Consider the following 24,757-nt stretch of genomic DNA (forward strand, 5'->3'; position numbering starts at 1 on the left):
AATTACCGGCCGAGGAATTAATGATTCAAATTGAACGCGGGATTCGCCAACTTCCTAACCACATCGCCAACGATATCAGATTGGATGTAGCCTGTGTTCTCAACAAAGCAAAACCTCCAAAATCCAACATATCCAGTAGTGAATACAAGGCACTACAAGAATTGAAAAGAAACAAAAAAAAAATAGTGATCACCAAAGCGGATAAGGGAAACGCCACTGTGGTACTTAATCTTAAAGATTACACAGGTAAGCTCAAGGCTTTATTATTAGATCGTTCTACTTACCTCCCCATTGATTACAATCCCACCAACTCACAAATTAGAAAACTACATAGGCTCCTTAAGAAGGTCACTTCTTGGCCTGTGGAGATTACCAACAGACAAAAACCCTATGACTCTAGACCCCCCGCATATATGGGCTCCCAAAAATACACCAAGAAAATGTGCCATTACGTCCCATAGTGGATGGCATTGATTCCCCCACTTACAAACTAGCCAAAGCGATCTCACACTATACTGGCAATACACCATCACACATAAAAAAACTCAGCCCACTTCAAAGCCAGTATAGAAAACCTTACACTCCAACATAATGACATAATGGTCAGTTTTGATGTCTCCTCCCTATTCACGAATGTCCCCCTCAAAGAAACCTTAGAGCTAATCCAAGCTAAATTTCCTCCCGACATCTCAGCCCTATTTCAGTTTACAATGAACTCAGGCTATTTCGTTCGGCAGGAAAAATTCTACAAACAGATAGAGGGGACAGCCATGGGTTCACCACTTTCCCCACCCTTGGCCAACTTCTTCATGGAGATGTTTGAAGAGAAAGCCTTAAACTCAGCCCCACAAAACCCTACCATATGGCTTCACTACGTTAATGATGTTTTCGCTATTTGGCCACATGGCCCGGATTCACTCCTCTCCTTCCTAACACACTTGAACAACCAACACCCTAGAATCAAATTCACCCTGGAAAAAGAGGAAAACAATAACCTCCCCTTCCTAGACACACTAGTCACCTGCCAACCTGATGGAACCTTGGTTTTCTCAGTTTATAGAAAACCCACCCATACAGACAGATACATTCACCAACAATCCCCCCCCCCCCTCACAACAATATGGAGTTATTAAAACATTATTCAACAGGGCAAAAATAATCTGTTCTAATGATAAAGCCCTAACCACTGAACTAAATCACATCCGTGACACTTTCTCAGCCAACGGCTACTCCCTCCAAAAAATACTTAACCCAGTTATCCACAACCCACCACCCCCTCCCCTTCACAAAAAAGATTACTCTAAATCTATCACTATTCCCTACATTAGAGGCACCTCAGAAAAAATCAATAAAATCCTAAAAAAACATGACTTGACCACTTGTTACAGACCACATAGAAAACTGGCATCCCTTATCCGCTCCACCAAAGACCAACCACTTCCCCTAGACCTACCTGGTGTATACCAGGTCCCTTGCAGCTGTAAACTGTCCTACTTTGGCCAAACAGGCAGGACAGCAAATATCAGAATCTCAGAAAACAAGGATTACATCCGATTTCACCAGTACAGCCACTCTGGGCTTGCAGACCACGCTCTGGATACTCGCCACAGAATAAGATGGAAGAAAGTCACAGGAATACACCGCAGCAAGTTCAAGTATGAAAGACTATTCATGGAATCAGCCTCGGCCCTTAGGAACATGCCAAACCTCAACAAATTTGGATGCATAAAACTGCCCCAAATTTGGGAAACTTTTATCAGAAGAACTTCAGCCCAAAGGCCAAGAACTACCAATATAGCCCGCCAGGGGGCACCATCAGGACTTTAGGAAACGCTAGCTTCCTAGCTTCAGTCTCATTTGCTGTTATTAGTACTTGTGTGCACGTGTCCTTGTAGTAAGTTCCCGAGAAGATGGCAACGTGACGTTCGCGAAATATCGGAAAGTATATATTAAAGTTTATTTAATCTATATTTCTAGTATACGCTGTCAATTCCTTAAATATTAGTTATCATGTTTAACCAGCATATAAGCCTCTCGCCAATTAATAGGAGCATACTATGTACAAAATGTTATATAATTTTAAATATATATATATATATATATATATATATTCATTCCTATTCAGATTTGTACATAGATGTTTTGTTGTTAATAAATATATGTACCTCAGTAGAAGTGACGTTTGCACTCTACAGTGCTTGACTGCACGAAGTTAGGATTTGGTGGTTCAAATCTAGTCGCCGACTAGAGGAAATTTTTCTAAGCCTTTTTTTGTCCGGTTCTCGAGTTAGTCGATCTCTGGAACGGGCTAGCAGGTTTTTTTTCTCCTGGAAACTTGGATTTTTCATCCCGTAAACTCAAGAAAATCAACCATTGAACCCACGCTATTTTCAGACATTAAAAATATTCTGTTAGGGACCACGAGATGGCAGCACTAGCTTGCCGCCTTCTTCACTGCATACCGATGAATCAGTGATAGCCTTGGGCCAGCTATCTCTCTGATTGGCTACCAGTGGAGATTGAACTGCCCACTCAAGTCTCCAAAAGTTAGATAGGGTAAATGGCCCCATCTACTCCCTATACAGGAACAAATAGGTGTTAGCTGATTTTTTTTATGAAAAAAAAGTCAGAAAAAAATCTATAGGGACTTCTTTCTCCAACACTTTTCATATTTATATTAATGAAATATTAATACAGTGGAACACCTTAAACAATCAAAGTATACAAATTTACCAGAATAACAAAATAAACATGCTATTATGTGCAGATGGTCAAGTAATAATATCAGATAAGGAAGACGATTTACATAGAGCAATATATAATTTAAACTGTATAGTAGAACAGTTTGGAATGAAAATTCTCTCCAGGACCTTCAGCAACTCTAGATCAGTCTATAATTTGAAGCTGCAGCCTTATCACCACCTTTATGCAGTGGAACAATTTTACCTTCCTTCCACTCCCTTGGAACCTGTGCTGTTGCAAAACGTTTCTTAAACAGGCATGCCAATGCTACTGCCAGTTCCCTGGAACATTCTCTTAAGATGCATGGTGATATTTCATCAAATCCTATTGCTTTATTATTACCAAGGTTATTTATTTCTTCAAATACCTCCTGCTCACTCATAATTAAGCTATCCTCTTCTATGTCCTCTACACTTAAGTTCATGATTCCACCCTGATCAGGATGAAACACACTTATAAATTGATCACTGAATACCTCAACAATGTCTTCTGCAGCAGTTACCATTCTACCACTTTCGTTCCTTAACTTCATATCATTTTTCCTTCTACTTGCCACATATCTAAAAAACTCTTAGGGTTTTCTTAGCCTGATTTGCCAATTTCTGCTCATACTCTACTTTTGTTTTCCTTACTGAGTCATTCTCCTGGCTTGTTCTTTATATTCTTCATGTGACACTGATTACCATTATTCATCTTGTACTTCCTCCAAAGGACTTTCTTTTTCCAGATTTCATGCTTAAGCTCCACATCCATCCATTTTACACCAACCTTACTCAGCCTTTGGGATACATTCGTACATTGATTCTATTATGTATTTCTTTGTAAGATCCGATGCAGCATTTATTTCCTTACTGCTCAACTCCTCATTCCATGTTATAGCTCGAAGTTGTCTCCTAAGCTTGTCATTATCACCAGCCTTATAATTCCACATACATCCTTTCCTCGCAAAAGGCTGCATATGACTAGCCACAACACAGGTGATTACTTCATGATCACTTTCACCAACTGGAGGAAAATGTCAAACCTCTCTAACAAATACATCCTCTGATGAAATCTAGAGCTCTTGATCCTCACGTGCCTTTCTTTACATGTTGCTTGAGATAATTATCTCTCAAGAACTCCAGAAATTCACTTTCCTTATTCCCAAATGCTATCTCTTCATTCCAATCTATATTGCCATAGTTAAAACCCATAATAATCACCTTTCCTTTGTTCACTAATCCAAGTTGTTTATACATTTCTTCATCACCACCTTCCACATTCCCAGGCCTATAGCTTCTTCTCAACCTCCACTTTACACCACACTGCCTCATAACCATTGTGACTATTTCCCTCTTTCACATCTATCTTATGTGGACTTAATCCCCCAGCTATCATCAGCAGCACTCCCCCCTCCCTTCCTATCCTCACAAAAAATACTGTACCCTTCTATCTCTATTCCTGTTACGATATCATTTTCATTCAACCATGTTTCACTTATTCCAATGATTTGGGGGAAAATAAACTCTGAATCACTGAAACTATCTCATCCCCTTTATTTGTGATACTTCTGGCATTTGTAAACAAACACAACAGTTCATTTTTAGGTCTATAACCAGTCCAGTCCTATCCAAGTCATATGCTGGTTGTGATTTCGCTGCTAATGCCAAAAATTCCTCCCTCTTATTTCGTATGTTTCTTGAATTACTGTACAAAAGCTGCAGATCCCCTTTACTTCTTATACCAACTTTAGAACTGATATTCATTCTGCTAATTTTAGTATTCACAATAGTCCCATGCTGATTTTTATCCACTCCATTTATTAGCCCACTATCTATAATGTTAATTTTATGTGAACAATTAATCCCAAATTCACAGCAATTAATGATCTTAGTACTATTTACAGCTGACTCTATCACCTGCCTCCCTAGCAAACCCCGTTTCCCTGTTTATGACAATTTCCCCTATCCTTTATCAATAAAATGTTCTAAATGCCAAGCACCCAATCCATCTCTCTTAAAATACTCATTCCTTTTATCAAACTCATCGCAGACATTCATAAAATGAATATTCAGTTTCATTACTTGATTTAATTATATCCCCAGACCCATGTGATATCTGAAACCTATAAATTATAATTTTTTAAAAAGCTTATTCATTGACATGAGTATTTGTTAGAAGCAAATGTTATTAAAATATTCTCATATTCTCACCACTTTACAAAAATAATTGCATTTTATTAAATTAAAGATAGTGAACCACCTCAGCAGAAATTGCTTAGCAATTACAATTTGTAATTCACATTTAACATGCAATAAATTGTCTGCAAAGCAGATGAATACAATTCTCATTTCACACTAAATTAAAAAAAAACATGGAACATATGCAATGCTAGTGTAAACAAAAATAAAATAACAAATCAATAATGAATACAGTAAAGCTAATTAACTGAAATTTTTTTCATTTAAAAAGTCAATGAAAAATACCTTTGATATTTAAGATGAACGAATCAAAAATGCATAGTAAAATTGCACATTCCTGTATACTAGCTGCTGCTGTCTTCCCACTTTCATTATTTTCATGTTCTTACCGACTCTGATGATCTTGAAACATAAACTTCAAAGGATGAGGGATAGTATGGTTCCACATTAAAATGGTTGGGTGGAAACTTTTCATGATTACTAGATATTAGCATGTATACAGAATTCATCCAAGAGCTCTCACAGAAAAAGTAATCAGAGTTATCTGAAATATTTTTCATCCTTCCAGTGCCTTGTAGGAGAAACCAAGCTCTTCAAAAACTTTGAAACAGCTTTTTGTTCTCTTTTCATCGACAAGTGCAAAGCCATCGATGTAATTTAAACAACATGCGAGGAATCGACTGAATACCATAAAAAAAACAAAAACAAAATTGCATGTAGTCAGTTAGGAAAAGAGTGTATACATTCCTTCAAGAGGACTTTATTTCTAAATTAGTAGCAAAAAAATAGTGAACCCTTGAAATAATTTCAGAAAACTCCTGCTTGGTGTCAGCTGGTTATCAATACAACTTTCTTCAATGCATAGCAATAAACAATGTCTATAAGAGCTCAATTTTTGTGCAATATTAAAACCCATTCAAGTTCACACTGTTTTGATAAATTTACGATGACTTTTCCTTCAATTCATGTATGATATTTTCAAAACTCAAGTGTCACTTGGAAAAGCAGTGCTAATCAATAATGTATTACTTATTTTTTTTTTTAATTTAAAAATAATAAACTCATTCAGAAGGAATACTTTTAAGTTGTGTTTAAAAGGGCGACTTGGATAAATGCAATAATAATATAATTATACATATCAATATCAAGGACACACATTCACCCACCACTCATTAGCTGTGTTAAATTCTTCAGTGGGTCACCAGTTTTTCTTTGTGAGAATGAGTTTCAGCAGTTTGCACAAGTGAAAGGGTTCTCATCAGTTGTACTCTAAAACTAATTTTCAGATTCAAACTGTCTGAAAACCTCTTGTTACAAATTTCACATGAAAAAAGTTTCTCTGGCATGAAAATTTTCATGTCTTTTCAGTTGAGACAAGTCGAACAATTTATTGACAGATTTTGCATGTAATGGAGTAATCTGTGGTGTGCCTTTTCATGTGATTTTTAAGATATTCTTATTTAGAAATTCGTTTTCCACATATTTTGCACAAAAAAAGCTTTTCTTTAGTCAGATGGTAACATTTTTAAACTTCTTAAGGGCTCTATAGCCAAAAACCTAGAACTACACATGGGAACAAGTGAAAGATTTCTCACCAGTGTGAATTCTTAGATGTCTTCTTTCCGATCTGTTTGAAAACTTCCTGTTGCAAATTTGGCATAGAAAAGATTCTCACTAGTATGAATTCTTAGATGACGTTTCAGATTCGAACTGATTGAAAATTTCTCATTGCAAAATTCACATAGAAAAGGTTTCTCACCAGTATGAACTCTTAGATGTATTTTCAGACCCCCACTATTTGAAAACTTTTTGTTGCAAATTTTGCATAGAAAAGGTTTCTCACCAGTATGAATTCTTAGATGACGTTTCAGATTCGAACTGTCTGAAAACTTCTTGTTGCAAATTTTGCATAGAAGAGGCTTGTTACCAGTATGAACCCTTAAATGTCTTTTCAGACCCTTACTGTTTGAAAACTTCTTGTTACAAATTTCACATAGACAAGGTTTCTCACCAGTATGCAACCTTAGATGACTTTTCAGACTATAACTGAATGAAAATTTCTCGTTGCAAATTTCACATAGAAAAGGTTTCTCACCAGTATGGACTTGTAGATGTCTTTTCAGACTCCCATGCTTTGAAAACCTCTTGTTGCAAATTTCGCATACAAAAGGTTTCTCACCAGTATGCACACCTAGATGACTTTTCAGGCTTGAACTGTTTGAAAACTTATCATTGCAAATATCGCATAGAAAAGGTTTCTCACCAGTATGAACTCTTAGGTGAATTTTCAGCCCTCCACTCTTTGAAAACTTCTTGCTGCAAATTTCACATAGAAAAGGTTTCACACCAGTATGCAATCTTAGATGACTTTTCAGGTTTGAACTGAATGAAAACTTCTTGTTGCATATTTTGCAAAGAAAAGGTTTCTCACCAGTATGAACTCTTAGATGACGTTTCAGACTCGAACTGTCTGGAAACTTCTTGTTGCAAATTTCACATAGAAAAGGTTTCTCACCAGTATGAACTCTAAGATGACTTTTCAGACCTGAACTGTGTGAAAACTTCTTGTTGCAAATTTCGCATAGAAAAGGTTTCTCACCAGTGTGCACTCTTAGATGACTTTTCAGACTCGAACTGATTGAAAACTTCTTGTCACAAATTTCACAGAGAAAAGGTTTCTCACCAGTATGAAATCTTAGATGAATTTTCAGACTTGAACTGTCTGAAAACTTCTTGTCGCAAATTTCGCATAGAAAAGGTTTCTCACCAGTGTGCACTCTGAGATGACTTTTCAGACTCGAACTGAATGAAAACTTCTTGTTGCAAATTTCACACAGAAAAGGTTTCTCACTAGTATGAAATCTTAGATGAATTTTCAGACTCGAACTGTCTGAAAACTTCTTTTTGCAAATTTCACATAGAAAAGTTCTCTCACCAGCATGAGTTCTTAGATGTCTTTTCAGATTCAGACTGTCTGAAAACCTCATGATGCAAAATTCACATGGAAACAGCTTATCTCTTATGTGGACTCTTTCATGACTTCTCAGGTGAGATGAGTCAAACAATTTCTTGTGTGATTTTGAATGTAAACGAGTAATCCTCTTTAGCATGCCTTTTGATGTTTTTATGATTGAGAATATTGTTTGCCACGTATTTTACACGAAAAAAACTTTTCTTCGATGACGACATGAAGACCTTGGTGCCTTTTAAGGGAGTAGTTTAAAACTTAGAGCTATGTATAATAATTAAAAGGTTTTTCTTTTGTGTGAGATCTGCAATGATTTTAAGGTTTTGTAGATAGCCATATGATTTCCTACAAATTTTACACTTAAACAGTTTCTTTTCCAGTGAACTGCTCTGATGTGAAAGAGCTTTCCTTTATCATAAAAGTCTCTGTCATATATTTCAGAAGTGAAAGGTTTTCTCTTGCAAGTGCAAACTATTTGGTGTTTTAGTTTCTGAGGGAGAGCAATTGTTTTGTGGCATATTTGGGATTAAAAGGCCCCTCATCATGTGAAGAACAGAATGTGCTTCGAGAGATGCTGTCGAGGAAAATTATTTGCCGATCATTTCACAGGAAACACATTTTTCTCCACTAGAAACTTTGCAGATTGATTTGTGGAGGCTGTATTTGCTTTCTGTGTGCCTGGTAATTTAATCGGGAATTGTTTGTAGTGTTCACAATTTCTCAAATGCTACTCAAGAGAACTAAAATAGGAAAGTTCGTTTTATACATTCAGAAAAATGTAAACGTTTCCCAGTCTGAGCCAGTTTTATGTCTTTGAAGACTGTAAGCAGTGTGTTTTCTTACATTTTTCACACTTGAAATGGTGTTCTGATGAGTGAACCAAAATTTGTGTATCTTCAAATCATATAAACTTGAAAACTGCCTGTCACATATTTCACACGTAACAGGTTTTCATTGCAGTTCACTGTAGCCTTGTGCCTCTTCAATGTGAAAGCGAGTAAAAGGTCTTGCTGTAATTTTCACATGAAAATAGCTTCTCAATTGTGTTTTCAGATGCTCTTGCAGACTTGCTGAATCAAATTAATTCTTCTCACATGTAGTGAAGGAATATTTTTTCTTCCACATGGATTTTAGGCTGTTCTTCCCACATTTTTAGCATGCCCGTTTACCTCTGGAGTCTGTTATTGTTCGATTGCTATGAATTGTCTCATGTGTTTTAAGTAGATCTGAACACCTAATGGCTTGTGACATACTTTGCACAGATTTTTTTTATTGAACTGATTAGTGTGTGTTTTCTGATATCAGTTCATACTACTCTGATAATATACAAACTGCATCTTGGATGATGCCCAAGCGAAATACTTTTCCCTATTTCCACCTTAGTTAAGATATTTCAGTAGGAAATGTGAATGAGCCATCTTCATTGTTGCATGGGAATTACTCATTGTTTTTTGAATTTGGGTCGTCAATTCCATTCTCAGTTTGATGATTTACCATTATGCCACTACAAGTGCCATCTCTTTAGAATTATTTGATTTTTATTTCTCAAATCCAGCATAAAATGTTTCCTAAACTTAATAGTCTTGATACATTGCAGCTTATCAGCTTGGTTTTAATGCATTAATAGGCAAAATGTCTCATGGCAGTAACCCTTTCAAAATCTGTAAAGAAAAATGATAATTAATGCTAAATTAAAACTGCATTTAGTAAATAAAATATTCTCAACATATTAACTAATATTTAGTAGCAATTGATGTATGAATTTTAATCTAGAAATTTAATATTTGTAATGAATAATGGAAACAAAAATAATAAAACTTTCAATGAACAATAACAGTGAATATTATTGCTCTTAAAATGATGATTGTTAGGACTCTGCCAGAGCTGAAGTTAAGTTAAACAGCATGAATGAAAGTAAGAATATTTTTCTTGCATATTCATGCAATACGTGCCCCCAGATCCAATTTCCATGAAATTTCGTATTGAGATTTTTCAACAGCTCAGGCACCCCCATTTGATCTACCTCATAGTGACATCCATGCCTGCCACATGAGGTAATGATTTACCTGCAGCTTGATGAAGAACATTGGAAAAAATAATCACTCACTAATTTAATTCTTTCTTTATGTTTTTTTTATACCATCATATCAGCAGAATTTTTAAGATCTATTTTTCATTAAAGACATTCTTTTTACTCTGGCTTTATGGCAATAGAATGCTTTGGGTTTTCGTTCATCCATGCATCTGATTTCATCTCATAGCTTGTTTTTACTTTCCATAACACATATTAAGATATTTGTTTTCTTCAAATGCCAACTGATTATTTCCTTTTCATTGCCAGCATCTTGCATATTCATGCAATACGTGCCCCCAGATCCAATTTCCATGAAATTTCGTATATATAAAAATAAAGGAGTTGTAAAGCCGTGTCCTTTTCATTTCAGAATCACATCATCTTTTAAAGTGCTGACGAGGAATCCTGTTATTGTTAAAATTACAATACGAATAACTTTTCTCGCCTAGTGAATACTGAGTTTAATAGAATGAACTTTACTACCACCACTGGTAGTCGACTACCGCTGACTACCAGTGGTGGTAGTCGGCGGTAGATGGCGTTGGTGTTAAATAATGAAAGTTGTTGGAGTAGTGAGATGAAGAGTTGTAGAGTAGATGCCCTCCCTCGATGAGTCTTTGGACTCTCTGGAGGTGTGATGTAATAATAATAGTAATAATAATAATACATAGTGCGATGTATACTCGGTTACACGTTGAATAGGAATTATGAATTATGTAAATGAAATCTGCACTACTTTGTATTTTTTAAGCTATGCTTATCTTTTCGTATTTTAATTTTCTTTAAAATGCATAAAATGACGCAGTTGCCCACCCCACAGCAGTACTGAACAATTGAAAATGCAAAATTACCTGCAAATAACGTCTTTTTAATAAAATATCATTTGTTAAAAGTCCAATGGAAAACTCATTGTCCAAAGATGTTTCTCCACAAATGGGAATGTTTGTAACTGCCTCTGATTTATTTCAATCCACCAATCCTCTTTGTTTATTGATTGTTTCTCCAGACATAGGAGCAAAAATGTTTTTTTTATTGGCAGTAGTAGTCTTCTAATGTTAAAAAAGGTTTTCTCTTATAATTTTATTCTTAGGCTTGTTATTCAATATTAGAAAGATATTTTTAGTTTCTCAGAGCAATCGGATTCATGGTACTATCAGAGCAGAAATTGTGGGCATGCAATGAACTGTTAACTTCTCTCGACATTCCTCTTCGTGGATCAAGAGAACATTCCCGAATTTCAACTACCCGAATCAAGTTCATTCTTTCACTGACTGGAATACAACACAGGAAATGAGCCCTAATTCTTTCATGAAAGGAAGCACATATTGAAATTATTAATACTCATTGTATCCAAGGCACAAAATAATATTATCAAAGAAGAGAATAAATTATTTTCGAACAGTATTCATTCAAATTCCATTATTTAGGAAGTTGAACAAATGGGGGGAGGGGGGCAAACTATGCTCCTATTGAAGGTATCTACCATGTACTCGGATTCGAAAGGCACCGATCAGGAGCCCGATATTTCGATCTTTAGCATGATATTTAGTAAATAGAAATAAAGGACATCGGATCTGAATACCACTTACTAATATATTTTCTCAATTTGGGTCATTCATAAATAGAATTTCACTTTTTTTTTTTTTTTTGCCGGAATTCTAAGTTTCCTTGTGGATTGAAGATAAACTGTGTATATAAGTAAACCAGTTAATCCTTATTTATAAATAAGGTATCTTTTGAAATCTTCCAGATGAATTACTTTTTATTTTTTAATAAAATTACACACGAATATTTTGAAAATTATGATCATATAATAATAATATAATATATAATGTAATATAAAAATAAATATTAATCAGGGAAAGTGCTGTGTAGGCATACGAACAGGCAGACAGTGATATCGCTGCTCCCGTTTCTTCAGTTTTAAAGTGTTCTAATTCCTGTTTTTAATTTAAAAAGTGTTGCAGGGTAATTCTACTTGTTACTCTGAAGACAATGATATATAAATCATCAAAATCAGCTAAGCAGAATCCAAATTTTGAGTGCTGTAAATTGAATGCAGCATGGCCCATATTCACCAAGGAGCGAAAAACAAAGGATGATGCCATCTCTACAATTGCTCATGGAAAATAAGATGAGTCATGTGCAACATGTGCCTGAAGGATCTATCATCTGGCAGGAATCATAATATAGTGGTGCCTCACAATTCAACCGTTGAATTTCACAGGTTGGTACATGCGCATGCATGGAATTGTGCGATGCCATTTGTTATTTCTTTTGTTATTTTCATGTTTGCTCATGCTGTTTGTGGTAGTTTTCAATTCTGCATTTGTCAGAAAGTAAAAATTTTGTGCATCTACAGTTTTTTTTTTGGAGTGAAATTTAAGAATGGTCCAAAGAGAAGTGAACAGATGAATAATTCAGAAAGGAAGCACACTTGGTTGAGTATAGAGAAGAAAGAAATTGTAGATAAAGTCCAGAAAGGCGGAACAATTACAGATGTAGCTCAAGAGTATGGCTTTCCTAGGTAAAGTGTGGCAACAGAGAGAAGATTATGGGTGCTAGGGTGTCTCCTGGTGCAATGAAGTTTTCTAATCTTCATTGATTGAAGAATAGATCTTCAATCAATGAAGGGATTGTGATAAGTTGCTTATCACCTGGATTAGAGAAAGACATATGAATGAAGATCCAGTAATACTCAGGCAATGATCTGTGAGAAGGCTAGGTTAATTTTTGAAGAATTTCGGAATAAATGCCAGTATGTACCTAAGATCAAACTGAGGAATTCAAAGCAAGACGAGGTTGATTTCACAGATTCCAAGGTAGAACATGCATCTATAGTGTTCTCAGACAGGGGAAAGCTGCTAGTGCAGATAAAGAGGCTGCAGAAAAGTTTGTGAAAAAATTTGAAGATTTAATCAGGAAGGAAGGCTACCTGCTACAGGAAACTTTTAATGGGGAAGAAACTGGATTATTTTGGAAGCACTTGCCAAATCGAACTTACATCATGCAAGATGAAGAAGCTCCCAGGATATAAGCCTATGAAAGATAGGCTTACCTTGTTGTTGGCAGCAAATATAAGCAGAGACTTTAAACTAAAGCCACTTTTGGTCTACTACTCAGAAATTCCTCAGTGGCTTTGGGAAGAAAATTATTAAGTACAAACTGCCAGTGATGTGGAAATCCAATGCAAAAGCCTGGGTAACCCAGCAAGTTTCCAAATACTGGAGGTCTTAGGTGTTTACCATGAGCATGATGAAGTTCCTTACTGACAAAAATTTGTCTTTGAAAGCATTGCTGATCAAGACTTAGAGGGCATTCTTGAACTTGACACTTGACTTCAAAGTCCAGTTTTTGCCTCCAAACACGACATCACTGATCCAACCCATGGATCAAGAAGTGATTGTGTGTTTTAAAAAATTTAAGCCTTTGTTCTCACAGTTTTTCAACGTGACTCACTCTTCTGACAAGTCACTGAAGAACTTCTGGAAGACCGAGTTCAACATTCTCCACACCATTTCCTTTATTAAAACTGCCTGGGATGGAGTGACACAGAGAACCCTTCATGCATCATGGAAAATACTCATTTCTAATTTTTCTCAGGATGACAACAGTGCAGACCAAACAGCTGGAGAATCAGAAGCAGCTGCAGCAATGCAAGAGATCATTTTGATGGCAGAGAATCTTGGCATAGAAGAGGTTGATGTAGAAGAGCTTTTGGAGGATCAATGATGATCTGACTGTGGAAGAACTCAGAGACCTCAGCAAACAAAGGAGAGAAAGAGGAATTTCGCCTGAAGAAGAGGACGACAGGGAAAAAATGCCAACAGCTGCCATTAAAGAAGTTTTATTCCACTAGGGGAAGGTGCAGTCTTTTTGCAAATCTAATGCAAAAAGTGAGGAATGAAAGTGCCCATCAGCAGTGTTGGAATGGCACCCCAACACTGCTGATGTGAGTAGAATGACAGACTTGTTCAACATCATGCATCACTCCAAAACCATCTTGAAAAAGAGGGAGAGAGTCCACCAGAGGAGACAAGAAGAGGTAGAACAGGAAAAAAAGAAGACTTTCTTCCAACATCTAAGGTTCAATAGATTGTATGTCTTGTATATACAATAGTAATTCAGTATGTTACATAATAAGAAAATATGCAAAGTAAAGTAAATAATATGGATGGGTTCCGACAATGAATTAATAGATTTTCCATAGATTTATATGGGAAATATTGTCCTCCAATTCGATATTAGTTTGGTGACGGGATAGTGTCAAATTGCGAGGCACCACTGTCTGTAGAAAATATCTTGGAAATCTTCACTTTACCCAGTTCCTGCCTTTCAAAAACAACCTGGTAATGTAAATCTAATGCAAAAAGCGAGGAATGAAAGTGCCTATACTGCAGGGAGAACAAAGAAACTCTGTGAAACATGGCTCAGTTGATTATATCACAGGCAGAACCAAACCAAAAAACCATATCTGCAGGGAGAACAAAGAAACTCTGCGAAACATGGCTCAGCTGATTATATCACAGGCAGAACCAAACCATAAAATGAACAAGCAAAAAATACAGGTGAATACTTTAATTTAAATTCTTTAAATATACTAATAGAAAATGTTCAAGAGACTATAAAAGCCAGCTTTAGATCTTGTTCAAGAACTCTTTGATAAGCAGAATGAACAAATAGCAAAAAAAATTTAGCGAATATGAGCATTAGCTAAATAAAACAATTCAGCAGTTTAAGCAGTCTTGCAAATGTAAAAGACATTAAAATTAGTGTTAATGTAATGATAGGCAATGCAATTTGATGATGCATCCAAACTCTGTCAAGAACTGAATTCCCTAAAACTACAATATGAACTTTTAAATCAGCAACAACAAATCGTTTTTGACAAGAAGATCTTGTCAAAAACGATCCTCCTGAAACTGCACCTAGAGAACACTTCAGAGATGTAGTTATAAAATTAGGATATACGACATCCCCCTTCTGCATAATGACATTCAGAATGTAAATCGGATTCCCAGGAAGAACAAGGCTTGCAACGACCAGCAGCACCAGTCATAGTTCCTCTTACAAGAACATCAACAAGAGGCAATCTTATAAAAGTCAGCTGACTGAAAAAAACCTACCTGCCAAGAACCAGAACATGTTGGAAGGCAATACACCAATCTTACTTTATCAGTATTTAAAAAAAGTCTGTTAGACCAAGCAAGAAAAGCAAAAACAGAAAAAAAAATACCAATTTTTGTGGATTAGAAATAACAAGATATTTTTGAGGAAGTTACAAAGATCAAAGTCGAAACAAATCAAAAGCTCGGAAGACATAGATAAGTGGCTACAGTGAAAACAATTAGATTAAAAAGAAGACCTCAACACAACAAAAATGAATGTGAACCATCAAGAGAAACGTAATAACACCAGAATGCATCAGTGATTGTGTTTTTAATGCACTTGATGCAAGAAAAAACACACAGAACAAACAAGAGGTCTCTCTTCCTCCTGCATATTAATATCCGAAGCATTAAAAGACATCGTTAATTCCTTATCTGAAGAATTACACCAGTGTTATTGATATATTGCTCCTAACAGAAGTATCCTTAACTAATGAGGAAGTAACTGTTTTCAAAATTCCAGGCTTCCATAAACACAGATTATGCCACCAAACAAAAAATAATTAATAACAAAAGAAACTGCTTATTAGTTTGAGCATGCTGAAACCTTTTGCATCAAAATCATTAATGCCACTAATCAATGGAATCCCATAATAAGTGCTCTTTGCAGGCCACCAAACTTAAATGTGATAAAATTCTTGCACGAACTCAACTGCTGGTTTTCATGCCAAGAATTATGCTGAACTGAATACCCAAAGATAATCATTAAAAAAAACATAAATATTGTAAATGACAACAATAACAACTACTCTGTACAATAACTAGTTACGCTAACTATGTATAACCTAATACTAACCATAACATCATGCAAGAGAAGAAATAGTGGGAAATCAATCACTGCTTACTTAGATCATATAAACATTCGGGTACTGCAAAATAGTGCAGCAATCATTAAGTGCAAAAGCAGACCATTACTTCATTACAGTGAAGATATGTCCATATCTTCACTGCTCTAAATCCTCCATACAAGAAGACAACATCCATGCAAGGCTGCACATGAGATGCAACACAAAACAATAATAGACAAAGAAATAGTCAACCACGAAATAACAAATTCTATACCTACCTTATACAACATTAAATTTTTAGTGTATGAAATATAAAAGAAAGCTGAAAGCCAGAATTCGTTCAAAGAGCAAGCCAAAACTTTGGATAACAAAAAACATAATCCTAGTGGCAACATAAATGGGAAGCCAGAACCAGCCCAACATGGTAAGCAGCCAATGAGTCACCTTCAAGGGACGCTAAAGTGAGTCAATAAAATTAAATCAGCTAAAAAAATTAGTTCTTTCTTTCTTTCTTTCCAGGCATATTGGCCAAGGAGCCTGTTCAGGACTCAATTCCATCTTTTTAAGGGTTTTCCTCTGCATCGAGTAGCTTTTGGGTGGTAATTTATAATTTGTTTAGGTATTCTGCTTCTATTCATTCTCAATATGTGTTCTTTCCATTTTTCTGTATAGCAAATAACTGTTTCATATAGGGAAGTTGTAATTCCAAGTTTTATCTGATTTCACTGCTTTTCATTTTGTCCATTATTGCGACTTCTTTTGTTCTGCACAGAAATTTCATATTGGATAATTCAATTCTTCTTTCATTTGCGTTTTTTATTGTCCATATCTCACTGCCATAAATTAGGGTTGGTTTAGCGACTGTATTGTCGATTCTTATTCATGTGTGTTTTTGTACATAATTGAGTTTAAAAATTTTATTTATAATGAATGTTAGTTTTAAAAAGTTTGATATCTTTGGTTCTATATCAGCTTCATTTTCATATGACATTGTGCAACCTAAATATTTGAATATATTTACTTGTTCTATTATTTTGTTGTTTATTACTATTTTGCTTCTTATTGGATTAGCACCTTGACTTTTGTCCATGGTTTTGTATTGTCTGTTGATATTTCCATACTATATGTTTTTATCAGATTATTTAGACTGCATAATGATTTTTGTAGTTCATCTTCATTGTTTCCAAGGATTATTTGGTCATCAGCAAAAAGTAGAGTAGTTAATCTGGTGTTACAGTTTATCTTGAATCCTCCTTCATTAGTTATCTTCCATTCTTTTATGATTTTATCTATGTATATATTAAATAAAACCGGTGAAAGAGGGCAACCTGACATACTCCTGTATTTATTGGTTTCCAGCTTGATGTTAATTATTCTACTTCACAGATATTTTATTATCTTGACATATATTATATGAGGCTCTAAAGAGTTGAAAATTAGAGTATAGTTAACATCTTTTTATTCACGTACAGGGAGCAAGCGAGGCCATTTCGGCCTTATGTAACTTTAAAAAAATCATTTTAATGTTTGATTTATTATGTGTAGATATGTACTAAATATATTGTATAAACAGTGTGTCTTTTAATAACATTTAGCAAACACTACAAGATATTTTTCGGTGTGAATCTGGTGTTACGTATAGAGATGGTAGAAGCAATAGGCGAGCAGCGCGATAATCTTGGGTGATCAATTCAGAGGAGGGGATGCCCTTACACCGACTTTATTTATTTTTTTACATGCAGGATGCATTCAACAAAGCACGAGCTCTTGTTCTGCAGTACGTGATGTCACTTATGTTCTTCAAGACAATTCGGCTGGATTTTTCCATCTGGTTAAAATAAGGTTTATTGCAATTGCACCAAATTCAGTAAACACTGAGATATTTCATGTTACCAAGTTTTTGTTTGGGCGTACTATGGGTGTTATCCATCCATTATTGATTCAGTGTTTTATGGGTTTGAAATAGTCTAGATCTTCAGTGATCATTGATCCTAGGTAACTGAACTGCTTTACTTGTTCTATATTATTGTTTCCTATTTTCATATGGATTGCTTCCCTTTTTCTTCCTATTGCCATTAGTTTTGTTTTAGTAAATTGATTTTCATGTCATATTTGTTACTTGTGTAATGTACCTTGGTCAGGATATTTTCCAATTTTCTTGGCTGTCTGTAGTGATAACTATATTGTCAGCATACTTTAAATGTTTGAAAGTTTATTTTTCACTTGGTTAGACTATAATAAATTTAGTTTAATCCTTTATCCAAGTGTGAGCAAACAAAGTTTGTGCCTGAAAATATCTTCAGAACTGGGGTAAGGTAGTACAACACCGGGCAACTTGCAGCAAAGGTGGATCAAGCTCTCAGCACATCTCCTTGTGGACATGTATACTGCTATGCATTAAGGAAAGAAACACTACCCATACTGGTTTCGACCTTTATTGAGGTCTCGTCAGTGGGAGCCAGGCCCAGAGTGGAGATATTAAGGCAGAAGCAATAGGAGAGATCATCTTACCTATAGGAGTTGCCAAACGTTGTGCCACCTTATTATTAAATTATTCTGGATTTAGAGAAAGATGTTTGAAAGTTAATTTTTCACTTGGTTTGACTATCATAAATTTAGTTTAATCCTTTATCCAAGTGTGAGCAAACAAAGTTTGTGTCTGAAAATATCTTCAGGACTGGGATAAGGTAGTACAACACCAGGCAACTCGCAGCAAAGGTGGATCAAGTTCTCAGCTCCTAGTCGCAGTATGCTTATATGGCTTTGCTTGTACTTTGCTTTATTTCTCCTTGCAGTTGTTCAAAAAATTGACTATATTCTGCCTCTTCACGTGAGTGGTCTGGGATATAAACCTCTAATATTTTTGTGAATATTCCTCTTTCTTTTGCTTTGGATCTTACGGAGATGATTCTAGAGGAAATTGGCCTTACCTCAACTATTGAGTTCAGGAACCATTTTTTAATGATTAGTGCTACACCTTCTCTGTGATGGTTATGTTTCCTTCCTGAATAAAATAATGTTGAGTTTTTTATGTTTATTTTTCCCTTGCCTGTCCTTGGTATTTTCCAACAACTCCAACTATTTCCCATTTGAACAGTTCTAGTTCTCCCTCTCCATCAGTTTTAATTTGCTAGGTTTGTACAATGTTCTGATTTTGATGGTTGAAACATTATATAAACTGTTTACATTCTACATAGCTGTCTTCTTGCATACTCTATGTGGACTTCAGTTAGGCACACTGGCTCTCCCGTACGCAGTAGCATATTTTTGCTGGCAAATTCATCTTTAAAGATTTTAGGGAATTAATACATATTGGGCAGAGACTGTGCATTATGAAGGAGGAATTGAATCTAGCAATTCAAAAGATGAAAGAAGGAAAATCCCCTGGAATAGATGGTATACAGATAGAACTTATAAGGAACATAGGTGAAAAAGGTATGGAAGTGTTATGGCAAATTATTAACGGAATTTATGAAGGACAAGAATTACCAGAGGAGTTTAGAAGATCAATTTTTATCCTCATTCCAAAAAAGATGGGAGTTTTAGACTAACAATTTTAGAATGACAAGTCTTATAACTCACACAGCAAAAATTCTGGTGCAAATAATTTTAGAGAGAATTAGGAATAAAATAGAAAAAGAAATGAATGAGGAACAGTTTGGATTCAGAACCAACAGAGGAACTAGAGAGGCTATAACTTGTCTAAGAATTATTGGGGAGAAAACACTAAACCATAGTAGAAAGTTGTTTTGGGGATTTCTAGATTTTGAAAAGGCATTTGATACAGTGAAACATGAAAGGCTTTTTGACATTCTGGAAAATACTGATATTGACTCTTATGACTTGAAAATTTTAAAGAGATTATATTGGTCACAAATAGTGTCAGTATGTGTAAATGGAGAGGAAACAGGAGAATTCCCGGTGGAGAGAGGAGTCAGACAAGGATGCAAGTTATCACCATTATTGTTTAACTTTTATAGTGAACAAATGTTTAGAGAGGCACTTGAGGATGTAGAAGGAATAAAAATAAAGAAGAATCATTAATAACTTAAGATATGTGGATGATGTAGTAGAGATGGCAGAAAGTAAAAATGGGTTACAACAAATTATTCAAAGAATTGAAAACTCTTGTAAAGAGTATGGACTAAGAATTAAAACAAAAAAGACCAAGATAATGATAATGGGTAGAAAAATAGGAGATAATGTAAAAATAAGATGTGGAGGAAAGATTTCAATATTTAGGTAGCTGGATCTCAGAGAAATGAACTTTAGAGCTGGACATTAGAAATAGAATAGGCAAAGCTAAATTGGCATTTACGGAAATGAAGAGAATTTTAATAAACAAGAACACTAAAATAGGCGTTAGAATTGGAATAGTTATAGCAACAGTTTGGAGTATTGCAAGTTATGGAAGTGAGTCATGGACACTAAGAAAGAGAGATATGGAAAGAATTAATGCATTGGAAATGTGGTGTTATAGAAAGATGGAAAAGATTAGCTATACAGAAAGAATATCAAATCAAGAAGTTTTAAGATGAGTTGGGATGGAAAGAACACTGTTCAAGAATATTATGCAAAGAAAGACTAGATTTGCAGGACATCTTCTGAGAGGTTCTTCAGGACACCTGACAAGAACTATATTACAAGGGAAAGTTGAGGGGAAGAGAAGACGTGGAAGACCAACTAGAGAGTGGTTTAATGACATCATAGAATGGACTGGTTTAAAAATGATGGAAGCAACAGACAGAGAGAAATGGAGAAGAGCTGCTCACCTGCTGCAACCCTCTTGCTAGAGGATGCTACCGGACGATGATGAGGGAATTAATGCAGGTGGATTGCCATTCTTCTGATGCATATCTGTTGGTCTGCAACAGAAAATTATAGGACAAGACAAAATTATGGAGGGATAAATTTATTGAATACTTTCTTAAAAAGTATTAATAACCATTCTAAATATAAAAAAAAGTAACAAAGGAAATTAATCTACTAGATGAACAACAAGGATTTAGAGAAGATACATCATGTATAGATGCAATATTTATAATTAGACAATTGATAGAGAAAACAATATTTACATGCTTCATAGACCTGGAAAAACATTTTACAGAATATTAATTCAAGGTGAAATAGAAATATTGCAGAGAAGAAAGTATCAGAAAACATAACATATAATTAAAGAAATATATGAAAGCAATGGTTGCATAATAAAAAGACAAGGAAAAACAAGGAAAGAGATACAAAACATTAACAAAATACAAAGTACAGGAGTGGAATTAAAAATACAACAAGAACTATAAGTTATTATTATTATTCCAGGCAACTTCAAGGAGTCTACAGACTCAACGAGGGAGGCCCTAACATCATGTCCAGAACAACTATTTGACATTCACACAGTATCTATCATACCTCGCCTTGAACTCGTTCATGGTCGTAGCACCCACAACAGACTCTGGCAGCTTATTCCACTCATTTACCACTCTCCAAGTAAAAAACCTAGCTCTAACACCCCTGCAAACTATAATCTTGCCCAGCTTCCATGTATGGCCCCTAGTCCTATTCTCAAAAATATCTTCTGGATTAATCTTATAGAAACCCTTCAGTAATTTGAATGTCTCAATCATATCACCCTTTTCTGCCTATCAACCAAATTTTTGCAACCCTCAAATCTTCAACCTGTTCTCATAAGGTTCATTCCACAGACCTGCAATCATCTTGGTCACTCGTATCTGGTTCCTCTCCACCTCCTCCCCATCAAGAAGAAACCTTGGTGCCCATATCTGGGCACAGTAGCCTAGATGGGGTCATATCAAGGCTCAATACAGAGGAACAATAACTTGTTTGTCTCTGCTTGTTAATGTATTTTTCAGAAGCCAAGTGATTTGATGAGCTGATTTAGTCACTTCTGCAACGTGCCCCCTAAGCTTCAATTCCCTATCCACCAACACTCCCAAATCCCTGGCCTCATCAATCTCCTGGAGTACGGTTCCACCAATGTGATATACTGCTGCTATTCTTTTCACCCCAAAATGCATAACCTTACACTTTGAGACATTAAATTGACATCCATTTTCCCTAGCCCAGTCCTCCAACCTATTCAAATCATCCTGTAAAATTTTGACATCCTGTGTACTTACAATTGCTCTACCCAACTTTGCATCATCAGCAAACAGGTGAACACTTGCTCTCAGATCCTTTTTGATATCGTTAATGAACAAATTGAAAAGTAGTGGTCCAAGAACAGAGCCCTGCGGCACACCACTAGTCACAAGCTGTCTTTTCGACTTAACTCCTGAATAAAATCACTCTCTGGTATCTCTCCATCAATGACCCTCCTATCCATCTCACCAACCCTATATCCGTCCCCATCAGCTCCAGTTTACTGATTAGAGTTCCATGTGGAATCCTGTCAAAGGCCTTTGCAAGGTCCAGTAGAATCACTGTAAACTCATTACCCTTATCCAGTTCAGCTGTCACTGTGTTATAAAATGTGAGGAAGTTACTGAGGCATGATCTACCCTTCACAAAACCATGTTGTCCCCCATACAATATCCCATTTTCATCTATCCAATCCTGTATTCTTTTCTTGACTAATTTCTCCAAGACCTTGACAACGATTCCTGATATGCTAATCAGTCGGTAATTTACAACAGCAACCATGGAACCTCCTTTATGCAGTGGAACTATTTTCCCCTCTTTCCATCCCCTCGGGACTAACCCAGACCCGAGTTATGCAGACAATGTAATATTAATTGTAGAAAATGAAACCCAGTTACAAATATTACTACATGCATTTAATAAAGCAGCAAAATTATATAATATGAAGATATTAAAAACTAAAACAAAATGTATGACAATATCACAAGAACCACAAAGATGTAATTAGAATTGAAGGGTACTATTATAGAACAAATAACACATTACAACTATTTAGGTATACAACTGAACTGGGAAGGAAGGACGCATCTAGAAGTCAGAACACAAATTGAAAAAGCTGCAAAAATATCAGGATGCTTGAAAATAAATTTATAAAGTAGTAATCAATCCTATTATGACATATAATGCAGAAAAACGCCCAAACATTACAAAAACGAGAAAAATGTTAAACACAGGTGAAATGAATATATTAAGAAAAATAGTAAACAAAACTGGACTAGACAAAATAAAATATACAGATATAAGAAAACAATGTGAAATACAAGTAATAAACAACTGGCTTTAAACGCGAAACATAAAATGGAAATACCTTGGTTGCAATAGATATTATACTTAAAGCATGAAGAAGATAACGACGTAATGAACGACCGTATGTCACTCACGAGCCTTCCTAACGCGAGTGTGTTATTCGTAGTTTTCTTCAATTACACCTGATTTTTTATTTTTAACGGTTACCCTTTCAACAATATCAAAAAGAAGAAACAGTGCAAAACCAGAAAATGAGCAAAGAAACAAAGAAAAGCAGACTGGGGGGGGGGGGGAGATATGCGAAATTTTCACCAGTCATCAAGCTGGTAGCACTGTTAAAGCTCTTTCTGAAAAATTTCTCTGCCACTTCTAGTTTGCATCATTTTAAAGGATAAAGAAAAATATTCGAAAGAGTAAAAAATGCGAAATCTATGCAGCCTACATGGTTGCATAATAAAGAAACAGGGTAGTATAATTCTTCATAAGGAAAATCTGTTAACTCCTTGAATCGGCACTCGAGTAGCGAGCTGTCTCCTACTCTGGCAGAATGGTGCATCTCCTAGTCCTTGAATGAGAACATTACTTAAATTAAGGGGATATGAAATCCCACATAGTTTTAAAACCGAATAAGAAACTCAAAGATAAAACCGAATAAGAAACTTTAAGTAACTTGAATGAGAAATTTCCATTTCGTCACCTCCTACAGGTAACGGCACATCCGGTTACCAACGAGGAAGAGGAACCCGTTCACGCAGTTATGCATCCGCTGCGATCTCCAGTAGACTCCCGTGATAACGATATGACCGTTTCGAAAGAAAGAGTCCGATTTTAGAAATGGAATAATTCAAAATGTGCTGATGCGTGTCCTAATTTTCTTAGGTTATCTGTCATAACTGAAAGTTAGGAAAGTGCAGGATATTCAAATTTTGAAATTTAATAATTCCTTAGCTGCACTAATGTGAGTGCTGACATATTTGCCTACGACACTTGTTCAGCAGTAGAATGCATACCGCTTTGGACAAAGGACTTGATCCTTGTGAGCTTAGTTGCTCTCTACATCTTCATGTAATACATTGGCAGGTCAGCTTTCTGTCTTCTGATAATTTTTGTATTCACTTTCACTTAGTTTTGTGCTGTAAAAAGAATAGATTTTGTTACAATTAGAGTTTACTCACCTGATAAAGTCTTGTTATCATCGGCTAGTTCCTCGCAAACTTTGCAGCGTACCGCCATTTCCAAAGTAATAAAGGGTACACAATTATTAGTTAAATCACCTTTTAGTTGATAAGGTACATGACACACTAAAATTTACTTAATAATTCGCAATTAAGCACATTAAGATTAAGTAAATTGTGAGGCTACTTACTGGTACTTCGCACCTAGTGTTCAAATTGAGGACTTCGCTACACTACTGTAACAAATGACGTCGACTTGTTTATTCCACTGCTATGCGCATCACCTATCGGAGTTAAATTCAATCGGATGAAAAACAGTAATATAATATAAAATTATATATTTTATGTATAGTGGTTAAGCGATTAATTCCGCTGCCTTAGAAGTGTCGACATTTGAAATGGAAGGTCTTGAAGAAACTTGTGATGAAAATAGGTGCACTTTGATTTTTGCAGTCCTCGGGATGGCCTGAAACTCCATCA

General features: G+C 35.5%; 1 protein-coding gene across 2 annotated transcripts; it reads right to left on the reverse strand.

Annotated features, from left to right (window-relative positions):
- Positions 1-4,937: 4,937 nt before the first annotated feature.
- LOC150093464 (uncharacterized) lies at positions 4,938-24,509 on the reverse strand. 2 transcript variants are annotated; one of them, XM_090413424.1, is made up of 2 exons: positions 24,469-24,509; positions 4,938-9,551 (listed from the first exon to the last, which is right to left on the reverse strand). In XM_090413424.1, the coding sequence occupies exon 2, from the start codon at positions 8,030-8,032 to the stop codon at positions 6,530-6,532; it is 1,503 nt and encodes a 500-aa protein (XP_090269550.1). In that variant the 5' UTR covers positions 8,033-9,551; positions 24,469-24,509; the 3' UTR covers positions 4,938-6,529. The 2 variants fall into 2 exon arrangements, with proteins under 2 accessions (XP_090269550.1, XP_090269549.1); XM_090413423.1 differs by having other exon boundaries at positions 24,278-24,475.
- Positions 24,510-24,757: the final 248 nt, after the last annotated feature.

The sequence above is a fragment of the Typopeltis vanoorti genome, chromosome 24, assembly GCF_054136105.1.
Source record: "Typopeltis vanoorti isolate ZY-2024b chromosome 24, IOZ_Tvanoo_1.0, whole genome shotgun sequence".
NCBI classification, from domain to species: domain Eukaryota; kingdom Metazoa; phylum Arthropoda; class Arachnida; order Uropygi; family Thelyphonidae; genus Typopeltis; species Typopeltis vanoorti.